General features: G+C 66.1%; 1 protein-coding gene across 23 annotated transcripts in view; it reads right to left on the minus strand.

Annotated features, from left to right (window-relative positions):
• KIF1A (kinesin family member 1A) overlaps positions 1 to 16426 on the minus strand; it is a 98348-nt gene that overhangs the window by 29282 nt on the left and 52640 nt on the right. For 11 of the 23 annotated variants that reach the window (XM_043578398.1, XM_043578397.1, XM_043578396.1 and 8 more), the window contains 10 exons: positions 14415 to 14494; positions 14064 to 14170; positions 13247 to 13330; positions 12177 to 12357; positions 11999 to 12071; positions 11741 to 11834; positions 10592 to 10740; positions 10165 to 10343; positions 8385 to 8522; positions 1074 to 1192 (listed from right to left, as the gene is read on the minus strand). In XM_043578398.1, coding sequence (XP_043434333.1) covers positions 1074 to 1192; positions 8385 to 8522; positions 10165 to 10343; positions 10592 to 10740; positions 11741 to 11834; positions 11999 to 12071; positions 12177 to 12357; positions 13247 to 13330; positions 14064 to 14170; positions 14415 to 14494 — 1204 coding nt within the window. Of the gene's footprint in view, positions 1 to 1073; positions 1193 to 7482; positions 7747 to 8384; positions 8523 to 10164; positions 10344 to 10591; positions 10741 to 11740; positions 11835 to 11998; positions 12072 to 12176; positions 12358 to 13246; positions 13331 to 14063; positions 14171 to 14414; positions 14495 to 16426 lie in introns of all 23 variants that reach the window. The other 12 variants (XM_043578387.1, XM_043578385.1, XM_043578380.1 and 9 more) reach the window with 2 other exon arrangements.

Here is a 16426-nt window from a genome sequence, read left to right on the forward strand (position 1 = left end):
AGGGGATCTCGGCACCACAGTGACATGACTGGGAAGCGCTGTAAAGAGTATCTGGAAATTACAGGCTAGTGAGAATTTGACAAAAGAATCCTAAAGGTGTAACCAAAACCGCCTGAAGTGGCTCCAAGTGGGGTGGGGTGACTCGAGACCCTTTCAGTGGCTGGAGCATTCTGGAGCAGCCCAGCCCCACCTAGTCTGGGAGTTGCTCGGCGTTTCTGCATATTTTCTGCTTCATTATCTCCCCAGGCTGCGCAGGCTGCCAAGGCAGTGGGAGGAGACAGAAGGAGGCCACTGTGGAGGGGCTGGGGGCCCGAGGGCAGAGAAGGGAGCAACGGCCATTAGAGCACGAACACTAGGCCCTCTCTGGCCTGCAGCTTTCTGGTGGCTAAGCATGCCCACATCTGTGTTCTGGAACAATCTTTCGACACTCCTATTGGGTAGGGAGCTTCAAATGGGATGCCATTTACAGGGAAGCAAACCCAGACTCAAAGGCATTCTGTGGCTCTCCTGTCCCGGGACCCCGGCCGGGGGGGTGAGGGGAGGGCTCAGCGGCAAGAGGGTGTCCACCTCTGCAGGCCCACAGTGAGGGGGGGTGTGCACACCCTCTGGGGAGAAAGGCCAGCTCCAGGGAGGCCACGGGGCCCGCAAGCGGGGCACACCGGGGAGTCTGGAGAGAGGCTCTGAGGGCTGTCGTGGCCCCGGTCCGGGCTGCAGTCTGCACGCCTGTGCTGGGCTCAGAGACCGCCGGGGAGCGGCCGCTCCGCACCAGGCTGGGGTCTGGAGCCGGTCGGTCTCTGGGTCCACCTGGGGCTGTCTAATGGGAGGGAGGAGGGCCCCCGAACCGGAGCGGGTTCGGACAGCCCTGGGCTCGGCCCGCACAGTCTCCTAGGACCCCGGCCGACCTGACCCGGGAGCGTCTGGAAGGCCGGAGCGCAGAGCTGGGCAGCAGAGGCTTCTCCTGGAGCCAGCAGCCCGTGTGCCGGCCGGGAGCCGGAGACACAGAGGCGGCTGGTGGCGCTCCGGCCACTGCGTGGTGCCCACGGGGCCCTCCGCCCGGGCCGCCCCACACGTACCTGAAGTGGCCTGGACGGCCACGCGGAGGAAGCCCTTCACCTCTCCCTTCTCGCTGACGACGGCCACGCGGTGCACCAGGGGCACAGGGTACAGCAGGTTGCTCAGGTACACGAAGGCCCTGGGGGAAGCAGAGGCCAGAGGTCAGAGCCTCTCCAGCGTGCGCGCGGAGCGGCGCTGGCGGCAGCACGGCCCGGGCTCACGACACAACACTGCAAAGCAGAGCGAGGCGCAAGGCAGCCAGGGCAGCGAGCAGGCGGGACGGACACAGGGCTGTGCTGGGCGGGGGCTGGGGGGGGGGTCCACGGGCCGCGGAGGACACAGGAGGAGGAGGGCGTGCGCAGGGCGGGCAGAGAGGAAGCGCGGAGCGGGGCTGGCACGGGGCGGAGCCCGCGGGGCCATACCCGCTATCAGAGCTGAGGAGGGAGGTTTCAGCCTGCTTCAAGGAGGAGGAGGACCTGGGGACCCGGCCACGCCGAGCTAGGACCTCACACTGGCACTGATGCCCGGCATCCCCCTGCCTCCCGCCTCTTTCCCAGTGACCCCTGACCTCGGGGCCCCACAGAGGGCTCCTAAGGTGGAACACAGCTCTCGGTTCCTTCTCGGACCCTTCGGGGAACACGGCGGGTGGGAGCGCACAGTGGCAGCCGACGGGGCAGCACCCCCGGCCCACAGGGCACCGCCACCCCCAGGCCGCCCAGAGCCCTTCACATCCCGAGCGGCTCTGCCGCGCAGCCAGCGAGTGGCAGGCCAGGCCGGCGAGGGGCCACGTCACCCAGGTGTCCACCGAATTCCCGGAGCTGGCCAACGCGCAGAGGTCGCACGGGCCGCCCGGACAGAGAGGACTCTGGGAGACCCATGCCACGCAGCTAGGTGTGCAGGCTGACGCGGAGCAAAATTCCTCCCTGGTCGGGGGCACCCGTCCCGAGGGGACACCTGACACAGGGAAGGCGGCCCACGTGGCCCATCTGGTGAGAACCCGCAGCTCCGCTCACACATCGGCGCAGGACCTGCCTCCCGCCCGGCCCTCCCCTTCCCTCCCATCATGACCGGCATTGGGCCCAGCTCGGAGGTGCAGATTTCGATAGCCCCGGGCTTCCAGGGGGGATCTTGGGGCAGTGGGGGATCCCAGGGGAGGGGGAGAGCTTGGGCGAGGATGGGCAGGAGGTGTGGGGGAGCAGGTGTAGAGATGAGGCAAGGGAGTCCCAGGGCTTCAGCCGGGGAGAACACAGTGGGGACAGAAGTGAGAGCAATAGGGGAAGTGGGGGAGGGAGGGAGGGGAGGGAAGGTCACAGTCTGAAGGCCATGTGGGTGCTGGCACCCAGATGCACGGCCCAGGGCTGAGCTGGGAGGAGGAGGAGGGGGAGGGGGAGGAGGAGAGGTATCACCACATCCCCGACCCCTCTTAGCTTGCTTAGAGATCAGACACCACCCAGGCTGAGCCCCTTGGTCTCGCCCCATGCCTCATTTCCTGGAGGAGCCCCTGTGACCACGGGCGTGGGGAAGGGCTGTGCCCCAGGGGCCTGATTCCAGACCCCGGAGCCCCTCTCTCGTGTGGGCTCCAGATCTTGTCCCCCCCCCACTCCTGCCGGACCTCTGCCTACAGAAGGTTAGAAACCTGAGCAGCGTCCTGGCTCTGCTCTCAAATGCGTCAGCTCTCCCTCAAACGTAGAGGTCCTCTGCGGAGGACCTGTCACCCAGCTGCTTCCCCCTCGGCCCCCACAGCAGCCAGACGGGGCCTGGGGTTCTGACCAGACTCCCACGCACCCTCGATGCCAGCCAAGCTCCCGCCTCACCGTTAGCCCTACCGCCCAGCCACCCCCTCGGTCCCGGGGCAACCCCGGTGCTCTCCGCTCCCTCCACAAGTGAGGCCTGTCCTCCTCTCCGTTCCCAGCCCCCATGTCACGTATCTCCTCAGAGCCATCTGTCCCAACCTGCAGGGGGGGCGGTCTCTGCCAAGTGTCTCTTGCTCCCTGGGCACCCCCCAGGCCAAGACAGGCACCAGCTGGAGGAGAGGGCTCACTGCCTCCCGGGGCCCGGACGTCCCGCTGGGGCAGGGGAAGCCCCTGATGGCTTTGTGGAGCCCTTCCCTTCGTCAGCAAGGTGCCCTCTCTGAGAATGCCCCAGGGGAGGGCTGTCCCAGGGGAACTCATCACTGAAAAGCATTTGTGTTGAGGACGGTGCAGGTAGGTCTGCCTGACTGCGACAGGGGTGGGGGCTCTCCTGCCCCTGGCCACCCAGCAAGACGAGGCACGGAAGCTGTCGGCAAAAGCCAGCCATGGCCCTGGTCACAAAAGGAAACCGAGACTCAGAGAGCAGAAGCCCCTTGCTTCTGACAGGGTCTGGCCGGGGCTGGCTGGTGAGCCTCTCGCAGCACTCACTTCCGGACAGGGACAGTGCTGGGCTGCCCTCCCTGGGCCCCCGGAATCCTGGCCAAGGGCCTTTGCTTGAATTTGAGGGTGCGTGAAGGGGGCAGCCACGAAAGAAAGCAAAGCCTTGAGGTCCGAAGGGGGAAGCAGAGGGAGCCCGGAACTCAGGCTGTGGGAACATGTCCCGACCCTGCTCTGCCCCCTTGACTGGGCCCCCGTCTGGCCAGCCCACCACTCTGGACACAGCTAAGGGGACCAAGCAGGACAGCCCCCAGCTGCAGGGCCCTCAAGTCAGCCCCCACCCCATCTCCCAGCGCAGGGCCCACTGCAGAAAGCCCCGTGCTGGGAGGCAGAGAGGAGGCCCCCAGGGGCCCTGGGCACAGACGCGGGGGCCGCGGCCTGCCCACCCCCATCGATACTTGCCAAGGAACCAACGGGAGGGCCCTCAGAAGTGGAGGAGCACCTCCCACCGCGGGCCTGTGAGGGCACAGTGCCCGGCACCAGGGTCCTCAGCCACTATAGCCTCCGGGAAGGAGAGCTGAAGGCTGTTCCCACCCAGGCCACTTCAAAGCCAGGAGTGCCTTCCTGGAAGGCTCTGGGGACAATTCCATGGGGGCTGGCTCTGGGCTCCGGGGCCACCCAGAGTGCCGCTCACAGCACCCCAGAGGTGATCCCTACCCCCTTCTGAGCTCTCAGGGTCTGTGCCTGTAGCATCGTGCACATTTGAGGTTTCCCACGCGCCGGCTGGGGCTGGGCCTCTCGTGTGCCCGAGGCCACAATCACCCCGTTGGTGGGTGGAAAAGTCGTGAAGCCATCCTGGGAGCCGTGCCTCCGAGCTCACGAGGGGCCAGCACTGACACAGCGGTGCCTCCACGGCCCCGGGCAGCACGTGGGTCCTCCTCACCCACGACGCGTCTCAGTTCAAGCACCTGCACCTTCCTCGCCTTAGAGCTGTCGGTACCCATCTCCCAGACCCAAAACTGAGGCACGAAGACAGAGGCGGAAGTGCCTCGGGCTGGGAGCTAAGGCCCCAGCTGGGGTTTAAACCCACAGGCTGGCTCCTAGCCCTACTGGGTAGACACCACCGTCCCGCTCACCAGCTCGATCGGCTAATTAAGTAGATCAACTTAGCATTTCCTGTCGGGGGCGAAAAAACATCCAAACACCCGTGGCATCAAAAACTGCCATTTCCAACTTCAAGCCATTAGACAAATGCAGCCTCGATGTGCTCCCCGGAGGCGGGGCTGCCCAGGGGTGGGGGCCTCGAGGTGCCCCCTGGTTGGAGGTGCAGGGCCACACAATGAGGTCGGCCGCGGGGGTCCACGGCCACCCCTCTGCCCCTCTCTGAGCTTCGTAACCCAGCAGTGGCTAAAGCACATGCACACAGTCCCCTGGGGCACCCAGCTGGGACGCTCCCAGAAGGCAAAAGAGCGTACGGTGCCGGCCGCTGGGCCCTCTCTCCTTCCTGCCGCCCCTAATCCCCGAGACCTAATCTTGACACGGTGATGGGCACGTCCGGCCAGAAGGGACCCCTGGGGCCCAGCAGCCACCACCTAGTGGCGGCACAGCCTGGAAGGTCTCCACAAGCCAGGGCTGGAAGAGCCCACGGCCCAGGCAGAGCCCACCCTGGCCGACAGAACCCCGGACGTGAGGGAATAGGACGCTGGTACAGACGCCGGCCTCCCCTCCACAGCCCTACACGCGCCAGACGGCCCGACATCAGCGTCCGTCAGCAAAGGGGCCAGAACAGCCTCAGCACCGCCCGGCGGGCCCCGCCAGCCACGGTGCGCTGGCTGCACAGAGGGGCTCACGGCCTTGCTGGCCCGGGACACGGAGGGCCCCCAGCTGGGAGCCGAGGCACTGGCCGTGCCCCCCCAGGTGACACCATGCGGACGCACAGCAAGTCAGCATCCTCCCACGCAGAGCCTGGAACACTCCCCTTGGGCGGTCCCGCCTCACGCCGCCCCTGCCACCCGTCCCCGGGCCCGCCATCCCTGGCTGCCAGCCCCTCGCCCTCCTCTCTGGGGCTCCCTGCCCATCCAGCTACTGAAAGCGACGTTCCGGGCAGGGAGCATTCTTGGGGGAGGGGCGAACCAGAGCCCCCGGGGCCACTTTTGCTGCCTGGGTCAGCCCGTCCCACCTCCCTCCTTCACCTCGCACCCCAGACCACCAGAGGGAGAGGCCACTGGGGGGCTAACCCTGGCCGTGGGTGAGGAGCCCCCCAGGCTGGGGGGGGGCCCGTCCACAGGGGTGAGGGCACCTTGAAGCAGGCTGAAACCCGCCCGGAGAGAGAGGAGACGGCAGAGCGGCAGAGCCAGGGCTGAGTGCGGCGGGAGGGGAGGAGGCAGGGCTAAAACCACGAGGTTGGTGAGGTGCAGAGACGCATGCTGGGGCCAGGAAAGCCTTTCCAAAGGGAGACAAGAGTGGGTGCCCCAATTCTGCTTAAGCTTTGGAGAGAGAGAGCCAGCAGCTACCAGAAGGGTAAAAGGAAACCAAAGATGGGGTCCTTCTCAGGGCCTGGGCCTGCACAGCTGCTGCGCGGGAGAAGCCAATTCTTGCCACACCAAAAAGATCGGGACATTTCCAGATGAAGCCCTACACAGACCGCCCGCCGTAGGGGGGGCTGGCCTCTCGCTGACGACTTGGTTTGATTTGGTTGTTTGGTAACATCTCAGATCCACAGAAGGGGGAAAGTGTCGGAAGGACCCAGCTCTTTCTGGCTGAGACTGCAGAGCTCACACCCCGTTTCTCCCGGTGCCCTCGCTCCCCTGCGCCCTGAGCCCACGCCTACCTGACGCCGGAGCCGCCCAGGGCTTTCTAGAGGCCTGCGTGGAGCCGGCCCCGGGGCTACACCCCACTCTCAGCGGAGCGGGAGGCCCAGACCCAGGGCATCTCGGAGGGCGAGAGCCCACGTGTTTATGGAGCAGGCCAGCATGCCACACCCACGGAAAGCTAGTCGAAGGACTCCACGACATGCGCCGTGGGGAGCTGCTTCCTTCCAGGAGAAGCTGGTGGGCCTTCAGTCCCGCGTCTGCGCCCAAGGGCTCCTAGTGTGAACCCGTTATCTGGGGGCCAGCCTCGGCCTTCAGCTTCCAGTACTGGGGCTCCGAGGTCAAAACCTGCAGAAACTCCCATCGGCCTAGCCCACGAAAGCCGTCTCCGACTCAGAAAAGGCTGCTGTTGAAACCCTCTCGTGCTTTTTCTATACGTAAAATCAAAATGAGCTGAGTGCCTTACTACAGCAGCTAAGTTTCTAGATCTTTCCTTTCTCTGCTTTGCCTCCATTCCATGGCAGTAAAAAACATGAATGGCAGCTGCATTTGCCCAATCTGCCTGTGGGGTCTGGGCTTCCCCGGGGCCTCCGCTCCACCTCCTGACCTCGGCCTCCCTCTTCCATCCAGAAAGTGTAACAAGCCCTCTCTGCCGAGGGCGCTTCCTCGAGGGCACAGGGCCACGTGTGCCCTCTCTCGCCGTGATAGCCGGGAGGTCAGGAGGAGCGAACCGTCCTTACTCTCAGATGGAGAGAGGCTCGGGGAGAGGCAGGGTCCACCTGGGCCCCGGCTTCAGAGGCAGACCCTCCCCTGCCAGCTCTTCCTCCCCCCCCCCCCAACCCTACCCCCTGCCAGGCTGGCCTCCTTCTCCCAGCGGGGAGCTGTTGGTCAATAGCAGGTCAATAGCACCAGGAGGCGGAGGGAAGTGAGGCCTCTGCAGCCAGTGGTGGGTGCACAGACGCAAACCCCCACTCTCCCAAATGCCCCCCAGCGGCCCCGCTCGGGGACTCCTCCCGGGTTCCAGGGCCTGTCTGTAGACACAGCTCCACCACACAGCGCCGGACGGCCGTGCTCCGGGAGCACCACCTCTTCTGACACTGGGGCCCGACTCTCCCTGCTGGGCACACTCCAGGACGGCCAGGAGTCCTCTCGCTCCCTCACACCCTCTGCTCGGGGGTCACGCCCTGACGGCGGTCAAATTGTGCCCGCAGCAGTGCTCCTGCGCAAAAGAGCTGGTTCCTTCCCAGCATGCCGTCCTCGACCTCACCAACCTTCCTACTAAACTGAACAGGGGGGGCCGGTCGTAAAACGGGTCCCGGCCGTCGCACAGCGCGTGCTCCGGAAAGACGTCGTCCTGCAGATCCTCCTCCTCCTCCTCCTCCTCCTCCTCCTCCTCCCCCACGCTCTGCTCCTCGGCAGGCTCGGTGGCGTCGGAGTCGGGGCTCGAGAAGGTGGGGGAGGGGGTGAGAGCAGCCATGCGCTCGCTCATGCATGTGTTGAGAAGAGGGTAGCTGTTGCAGCCAGAGATGACTGAACTGAGGTTAGTGCGACAAGACAGAGAGAAGTTAACACCAGCTACTCGCGGGGACGGACAGGGCGGGGGTGGGGCTTCTGTTTAAAACCAAAACCAAACACACAGACCATCAGGAATGCTGTTTTAAAAGACACGAGAACCAAAAGTGCATCCCGTCCCCAGGCTTGGAAAGAAACCACACGTGTGCTCAGGGGAAGGTCACCGAAAGTTCTGGAAAGTAGCCACTGGCGTGATCCTCGCCAGGTGTGGCTGAGGTCGTGTGAGGACCAGGTCACTCAGCCTGACCAAGCCACACATTCACACGCGGGGACACGTGCAACCCGGCGGCCACAGCCCCGCAGCAGGTGTAGGTGGTGATACTGAGACTCCCTCCCCTCCCCGGTCCCCAAATTACAGGGCCCACTGGTCTGTGGACAGGAGTGGCTGGGGCGGGGTGCCTCGGACCCAGGAAGGACGAGGTCAGGGACGTCAAGGTGGGAAAGGGCCTCTCGATGGCTCCCTCCTCATGTCAGGGCCAGGGCCCAGCCAGGGCGCTCGGCCTTAGGAGGACGCCCACTCCCTGCCCCTACCACCTTCTCTCTCTCTCTCTCTCTCTCTCTCTCTCTCTCTCTCAGCCCAGGGAAGGAAGGAGGCGCCCACCTGCCCACCAGCCGGAACCAGGGAAAGCGGTCGTAGAAGGGGTCTCCGCCAGTCACCACGTTGTCACAGTCCTCGATGACACTGGAGGGCACCTCCGCGGCCCGGTCGTACATCTCCCGCATCAGGTCCAGGCGCTGCCTGCAGGGGAACAGGGATCACTGTGGGCCTGGGCGAGCGGCCGGCACAGCACACCTCTGCTGCTGGGGACAGCAGGCTCCACCCGGCTCCGGCCGCAGCTCAGCGTCATCCGGGGTTCGGCACGGTTTGCTGACAGGCCCCGCGCGGTCCTCGCAATCTGTCAACCGTGAGCAAGGAGACCTCCAGGCGAGCATGTGCTAAATACTCTCGATGCTGGCCCAGGGACACCACGTGATCTGTGCAGGCAGGATGGGCCGGGAACTGGAGGGGAAACGGAGAGGGCTCCGGCCAGAGCCACGGCGGGGACGCTCGGGGTGGGGGATCCCGTCACAGAGCCCTGAAAGCTCAAGGGAACAGACGGCAAATCGGTGACGGGATACAGAAACGTGACACATTTCAAAAAGTATTATCCCCAGGAAAACCACCAAGTTGTGGAAGAATGGGAACGAAATCGTTTCCCGGTAGGGCTCAGCGGCGATAGGAACGGGCTCGTCCCCGCCACAGCGCGGCCCCGGGGAGGGTGGGGGGCCCTGAGCGTGCGCATCTACTTGCATGAATCGTACGAGAGCGCGTGTACCTGTGTGCGCGCGCGTGCGTGCCAGCGTGTGTGTGAGCGTGTGAGCGAGCCATGCGAGAAAGGAGGTGTGCGGGCATCTGTGAGTGTGTGAGGGTGTGTGCGGGAGTGTCTGGGTAGGACTGTGTGTTTTTACAGCTTTCCTTCTCTGTATTTTAGGGTGTCGGGACATCTGTGGGGCCTTGCTGGCTGGGCCGGTCGGTTCCTGTAGACAGTGGATAAGTCCTGGGTGAGCCCACCTCTCACAAGGAAACCGAAACCACCCCCCACCCCCGCCACCCACCTGTCTGACTCACGCCAAGCCAGCACCCCCTGCCTGAAATCACCCTAGAGCCAGGGACTCGGCAGCCAGGGGCAGGCTCTGTGCGCCAAAGCCCTCCAGAGAAATTCAAACCGGACGGTCCCAGCGGTCGGCCCTGCCCTGCCCAGGGCGTGAAGACCCGCACGGAGGCCGTGGACTCGCTTGCTCTGCTCCTGTCTCCCTCCTGTGGCCTGCGCTCCCTCCCGCCCACCCTGGCTCGGCCTCCGTGCAGGGGCCTCACGTCTGGGGCACCTCGAGCAGCGCTTGTCCGACTCCCCTTGGACGGCATCGCCCGCGCCTCACTCAGTCCCCTTTCTCAGGTAAGAGCCACACGTGGGGACGAGCACGTGGGGAGGGTGCAGGCGGAGCTGGAGGAAAGACGCCTCTCGCAGGGACAGCTTCGCCCCCAGCCCAGCCCCCTCAGGCCCTCCCCCGGACCCTCGTCCCTGTCCTCCCCTGGGATCCCTACAGCCCCAGGGCGGAGAGGCTTGCAGCTACCGAGCTCTTCTGAGGACACGTCCGCCCGGCGTGCCCTGCGGCCCCCCGCCCGCCTTCCTGCAGCACCGTCAACCTCATCCGCCCCTTCCTCCCTGGAAGCGCGGTACACTTGACCGCCGCATCCATAGGAGGAGAACGCCGATTCTACGCTAACGCTTTTGCCTTCTGACTGTAAAAGCAACTCCAGCAGGAGGGAAGCGCAGGGACGCAGGAGCGCCGCGAACCCGCGCCCACCCCTGCCGCCCCCCCTCGCGGCCTGCCCACCACACCTGAGCTTCTCCAGCGTCCAGTAGTGGGTGGCCCCGTTCTTCTGGTCCTGGACCTCCACGGCCACGATGGTGCGCGGGAAGGGGCGCGTCTCCCGCTCTTTGGCAGCCTCTGGGGGCAGCAGGTCCGGCGGCAGTGGGGAGTACAGCGTGTCCGTGAGGAGGACAAACTGGAACTGGACCTGTGGCGGCAGGAGGCGGCCGCCCGTCAGCCCCCGGGGGTGTGCGAGCCGGGCCCCACCTCCGGGCTGCACGCCCCACAGGGTTCACCGGAACCTTCCACCGGCAGCCGGAGGGGAAGCTGTACTTGCACCCCGGCTGCTCCCGGAGCAGGGAGGGTGCGCATTCGCCTGGGTCCGTCCCCGGGCCTCCCTCGCTCTGCCCACGGCTGTACGGGGCCCGGGCTGTGGGCGGCGGGGTGGGGGCCCACCTTCTTCTTGAGCTCCACGCTGATGGCATTGGCCTCTTTGAGGAAGATGGCGTTGCCCCACAGCAGGTCCCGCAGAGACGTGAACTGGTACCACTTCCACTTCCGGAAGGCCCACAGCGCCAGCTCACACTCCCTCTCCGTCCACTGGACTGCGGGGACAGGCACGTGCGGTCGTCACGGAAATGCCACCTTACCCCACTCTGGCCCGGGGCCCCCACTTCTGCACTAACTGTCTCGGGCTCTTGGAGGGAAGGAAACCCACAGAAGGATCCGCCCCGGGGGCGGCCTGAAGCCTCCATGTGCCCCAGAGGGGCTGACCAGAACCGGACATTCTGAGAGTCAGAGAAGCCCAGCGGGGCTGGGGGCGGGGGGAGGGAACAGCATTGGGGCCACGTGCTCACAGGACAGGCAAGAGAGCACACTGACCTCCCACCCTGTCCCAGCTCACACACCTTTGTCTACTGTGTCCCCAAGAGAAAGGGAGCAGGGACACCAGAAGGGGCCCGTCCAGGCTCCCAGGCTCCGCCCCTCTCATCCAGGGCTCCTGCCCCGAGGGAAGATGATTCCAGGCAACAGGAGGCCAAGGTCACATCTACGCAAGGGTGCTGACCAGAGGGGTCAAGCTGGACGCGCATCCTGTGCCTGACTCCACCCCATCTGCCCTGCCTGCGGGCCGCCCTCGTGCCCCACAGCAATGTGAGGTCCTCCCCCTGTCACAGGGGGGCTGCCCAAGCTGATGCTTGGAAAGGGGGTCCTGAGGTGAGGAGCGGTGGTGACCTAGTCCTGGGAAAGAGCACCAGCTTGTGCAGGCAGGACACACGGCAGGGCGGACGAGCAGACACCACACCCTGCCCGCACCGTGCTCCCCACCACCTGGGCCATTCCTGCCATAACCTGCGTGCGCGAGCACACGCCTGTGTGAACACACTGCGCGAGCACACGCCTGCGCTTTCCGGCTGCAGCGCAGCCTCCCCCAAATCCTGCCTCCGTGGGTGCTTCCCGGGGACAAGGAGGCCTCGCTCCCTGAGGGGCGGGCCGGGGACCCCGAGGGCAAAGGTGCCGACCAGGCGCCTGGGGGCTCCTCGTGCCCGAGACCCCGCCCAGCCCCGGCCCAGGCGCTGCCCCCCCCCCCCCCCCCGAGCCTCTCACCCTCGTCCTCCGGCTCCTCATCCTCCTCGTTTGCTTCAGAGAAGCACCTGGAGCCCATCTGCTTCTGCAGGGCCTCCAGCTTGCTCTCGTAGTCCTGGCCACGGAGGGAGGAGTGTGGGCCCACGTGGAGGCCGGGCCCCTTCACGCCCCGCCCCCGGGCCTGACCCCTTCAGGCTCCCCCACCCCCGGCCCGGCCCCTTCATGCACCCCCCTCCCGGCCCCCGCCCAGGCCGGGCCCGGCGGGCGGGCCGCCCTCACCAGCCTCTGCTGCTCCAGCAGGTAGGTGGCCTCCTCTCGCTCACGGCGGTACTGGTCCTCCAGCTCCTGGAGCCTGCGGGCGCCGGTGAGCGGGTGAGCGGGCGCGGCGTGGGGGTGGAAGGGGATGGAGCGCGGCAGGGGAAGAGGGGGCGCGGTGACCCGCAGCCTCGGGCCTCACCTCTGCTCCATCTCCTGCTTCATGTCGATGCCCTGCTTCTCCAGCAGCTCGCGCTGCGCGAAGGCCCAGTCCACGGGCTCAGCGGGCGTCTCTGCGCAGGGCGTGCGCTCGCGCTCCTGCCGTGCCTGCTCGGGGTGGTTGAACCGGAACACGTGGCTCTTCCCCATGATGATGCGGTTTCCTGGGGGACAGAAGCAAGGCCGGCCATCAGGGGGTAGCCCGTGGCCTTGGGGGTGGCCTCAAGGGGTCAGGGCGGGAAGTCGGGAAAAGTGGAGCGCGGGCAGGTCCCCCAGGCTGGCCCGCCCCAGGGAGGGCCACCACGAGCCACCCGGGTCGGCTCCGGACCAGCCAGCCACCTACCCCGTGGCCGGGACCTGACTCTCTCCCCAGACCCACCCCCTCACCACCCCCCCCCCTCAATATACAGCAGCCAGTGATGTTTGCAAAAACAGTCCTGGGGCTTTCTCCAACGTGCGGTCCTGTGCACAGCCCACACGTGTCACCCCCAGGCCAGCCTGGTCTCCTGCCCCCAGGCCCTGGCCCTGGCCACTCCTCCACACCTGTGGGCTGTGTGTGCCCCCACCCCCACCCTGCAGGATGCTGCAGCACGGGCTCACGGGCCCTTCCCCTCAGTACCCGCCTCGATGGAAGCAGGGCAGGGGCCAGGGCCCCCCGTCTGTATGTGCCCAGGGCCAGGGTCCCCCGGTCTGCAGGACCCTCCAGGCAGACACGTCCACCAGGGCTGTAGCACCCACCGTCTTGGACAGTCCTGCCTACAAGGGCTCTTTGGACAGCCTAGTTTCCTTCCGACTTAGGGCCCACGGAGCAGGCTCAGCTCCTCCCACACCAGCCCCTGGGGTGTCCTCCCTAAAGCCTCCCTCAGCTCATCCCCCACCACCTTGGCCAGCCACCCTCATTTAGTCACCCTCACTTGTCCTCCCTGCCCTGGGGCCCAGGTACCAGGAAGGAGACACCGAGCTCAGGCCTATCCTCCTGAGTGCGTGGACCCCAGGCCTAGTCCCGAAACTGCAGGGGAGAAAGAGACACCCGTCTCCGGGCCCTAGCCATACCGGACCGCAGGATGCTGGGCTCCGTGACTTTCTTGCCATTGACGTATGTGTCTGCCCCCTCACAGGGTTCCAAGGTCACCACGGCTACATGACAGAGATGGGGAGGGCAGAGAGTGAGGGACTGTCATCCCGAGTGGCCATGCCCTCTGTCCGCATGCAGGGCTCGGCTCAACTGGCTACCCAGGTGTGGCCCGCATCGGGCCTCTCTCATCCCTGCTAGCTGCAAAGCCTGATGGCCGCCAGACAATACATCGTGTGGGCCCTGGAGAAGCCAGAGGAGGGCTGCACCCCATACAACAGGTGAGGGTGACGCCCGATGGGGAGGTGCCTTTGCCCCAGTCAGAGAACCAGGTGGGCACGGACGGGAAACAGTGGCTAGTGTGTCCCCAGGGGCCCCAGAGGTCCCAGAGCCCCCTAGAGCTTTGTGCCCATCCCAAAGAGGAGGGCAGGCTTTGGAGACAGAATTCCGTCCCCAACCCTGCTCAAGGCCATCGCCCTGAGGTGACTGGCAGGCAGGCTGGGGACACGGACAGATGGTCGCGCCACAGCCAACAGGAGAGTGCGGTGTAAAAATAGTCCTCCAGCCCGGATGGAGGTTCATTCCTCACGGCTCCCCATTCTCCTGTCCACGGAGACCCCCCGACCACTCGCGGCGTGGGGAGGGAGCTCCCGCGTCCACAGCCAAGCCCTCAGAACACCGTTGTAATGGAAGGGCTTTGCCGGGACGGACCAAGGAGCGAGGGCTGACCCACAGCCCCGCTCAGGCCTGACGGTCAGTGGCGCCAGAGCAGAGGTGGGGACTGGAGGGCAGAGGTACCTTCGCTGCCGCCCCGGGAGTCGCTCCGGAAGACACAGTGCTCCTCCTTGATGAAGTGCCCACTCAGGACGATGTCCTGCCGCCTCTCCGCATCCTCCCGGCCCACCCTGGGGAGGGGCGGGGGACGTCAGCACCGGCAGGACCCAGCGCACCCGTGCTGCCACCCGCTGGCCTGCCCGCGCATCCCCACAGGGATGCCCCAAGCGCCGCCCCGCCTGGGAGAGCCACGTGGCCCAGGGTGGCCTTCGGCACTGTCTCCAGCAGCCAGCACGGGGGACAGCAATGCTGCGGCACATCCCAGGCTTGGCGGCCTCTCTGCCAGGGAGCCTGCCCCACCCTGACGACCCCCACCTGGTGATCCCGTCCTTGATGTAGTACAGGAGGCACTCGGACATCAGCGGGTCCTCATTCAGGTTGACGAGATGTGGTGTCTGGGGGGAAAGGAGGGTCACCTCTCCTGGGGAGGCGCCGGGGCCCAGCACTGACGTGCACCTGACCTGTCTCTCCTCAGGCGCCAGACCGCCACCAGCCTAGGCCTGGCCTCCTGGGGATGCAGTGTCCTCCCGGCCTGGCTCCCGTGAGGAGCCCAGGGAGCTCGGCACCAGGCAGTAGGCGCTTAGGGGAGCTGGGAACCTGGGGGTTCTGAGGGCTGTGGCGGGCCCTCAGATGTGCAGGGCGCAGGCCGGGTCCCTGCAGGGCCCACGGCACCAGGCTCTGGGTCTGTTGCTCCACCCTACGAGGGGGCTACAGGCCCTCAGTCCAACGGAAGCGCCCAGGAGCTGAGGTCCCAGTGGATCTGAGAGTCCAGAAGGATCAGGACACTGGCCAGGGAGGGATCTGGCCTGGGGGCTTGGAGCACAGCTTGTAAAGGAAGTCCCTGCTGAGCCACCCAGCTCGGACCCGCTCTCCTGTCCACGGGCCTACCAAAGACGACCAGCACCCGCCAGCTGCCCTGCCCTCCGCAACCTGCCTCCCTCCCAGGGCACTGCGGCCCTAGACATGCTTCCTGAGCTCAGGAACGCCACCCCTGACTGTGTCCCAGGCCAGGGTCCTGCAACATGGTGGAGGCTGGGACAGCTTCCTCGGTTTCCCGCTTGGCACCTTGGAACAAACCGCCTCCACTTTAAGCTATAAATCCCACGATGCACCACCAGCGCTCCTGTGTGGGGCTGTGTCATCAGACACTGGGGACAGCGGTCATCAGACACTGGGGACAGCGGTCCCCAACCGCCCCCTCTCCCAAGCAAGGGGAACGGTGCTCGCCCTGCAGGGCTGAGTAGGGGGGTCCAGCTGGCACGGGCACTTCCCCAGAGTCCCAGGAATGCTGCCCTTCTCAGAAGGAGGTGTCCTCGGTGGTCCCTAGGGCCATCCTCCCACTCCTGGGCAGCGCCCAGATCCGGGGCCACCAAGCAAAGGCACCAGGGTGCCAAGTGTCCCAAGAGCACCTGCTCCCACAGCCTCGGGGTACACCCCACCCTCCGGGAAGGGGCGAGTTTCCCCAGGAAAAACTCAAGGCCTCTCCAGAAGGCACATGAAGCAGGGTGTGACCTGCTTCTCAGCCTGCCCCGAGTCCTTGCAAGCACTCCCACCCCCGCCTCTGAGCCTCAGCACTGCTGCCCACCCCCCCCCCCCAGCCTGGAGCGCACGAAGGCGGAAGAAGCCCGAGGAGCCTGGCCCTGTCCCCAAGGAGCGGACACCTGGCCGATGCACGCATCACACCGGCGTCCACACATCTCTTCCCACAGGGTCCCCGACGGCACCGTGGGGGCTCCGTGTGTGTCTGGCTTTGGGCATTGGTGGCACAGAGCACCCGCCGTCCCAGACAGAGCCAGGGTGAGGGGCCAGCCACACGAAGATGCTCCCAGGAAGGCGGGCAGGAGCTTCCTCACTAACATAGTATCGAGGGCAGGGCCCAGAGAGTCCGGAGCTGTGGTCAGAACACACGGCCACCACCTCCTTGGAGGCTCCCCGGCTTAGAACGTAGCTCCTGAGGGCTCGAGGCTCTGGCACTCTTTGGGGTGGGTGGGGGGCCTGGTCCGAGAATTATCAGAGACAACTTCTCCCCAAACGCTCGTGCTGTGCCCCACCTGAGCTACTGAGGAGGACAGTGCTCTGGAGGCCCCCCTGGTGACGGGGCCAGGTCCTGTGAGCGAGGTGGGCCCGGGCGGGAGAAGACCTGAGTGCCAGCTGGGATAGCCAGACCTGACTTTGGCTGAGCTCCGAGAGGGTGTCTCCCCCACTGGGGAGGTGCGGCTGTGGGCGAGCGTGGCCCCCGGTGCCCGGACCTGTCCCCTCTCCTCCCAGAGGAGCTGACACCTCACAAAGGGCTGTGGGCCGCCCGGCCCTGTGCCAGTCAGGGCTGC

Source organism: Prionailurus bengalensis, chromosome C1 (genome assembly GCF_016509475.1).
Source record: "Prionailurus bengalensis isolate Pbe53 chromosome C1, Fcat_Pben_1.1_paternal_pri, whole genome shotgun sequence".
In the NCBI taxonomy this organism is placed as follows: domain Eukaryota; kingdom Metazoa; phylum Chordata; class Mammalia; order Carnivora; family Felidae; genus Prionailurus; species Prionailurus bengalensis.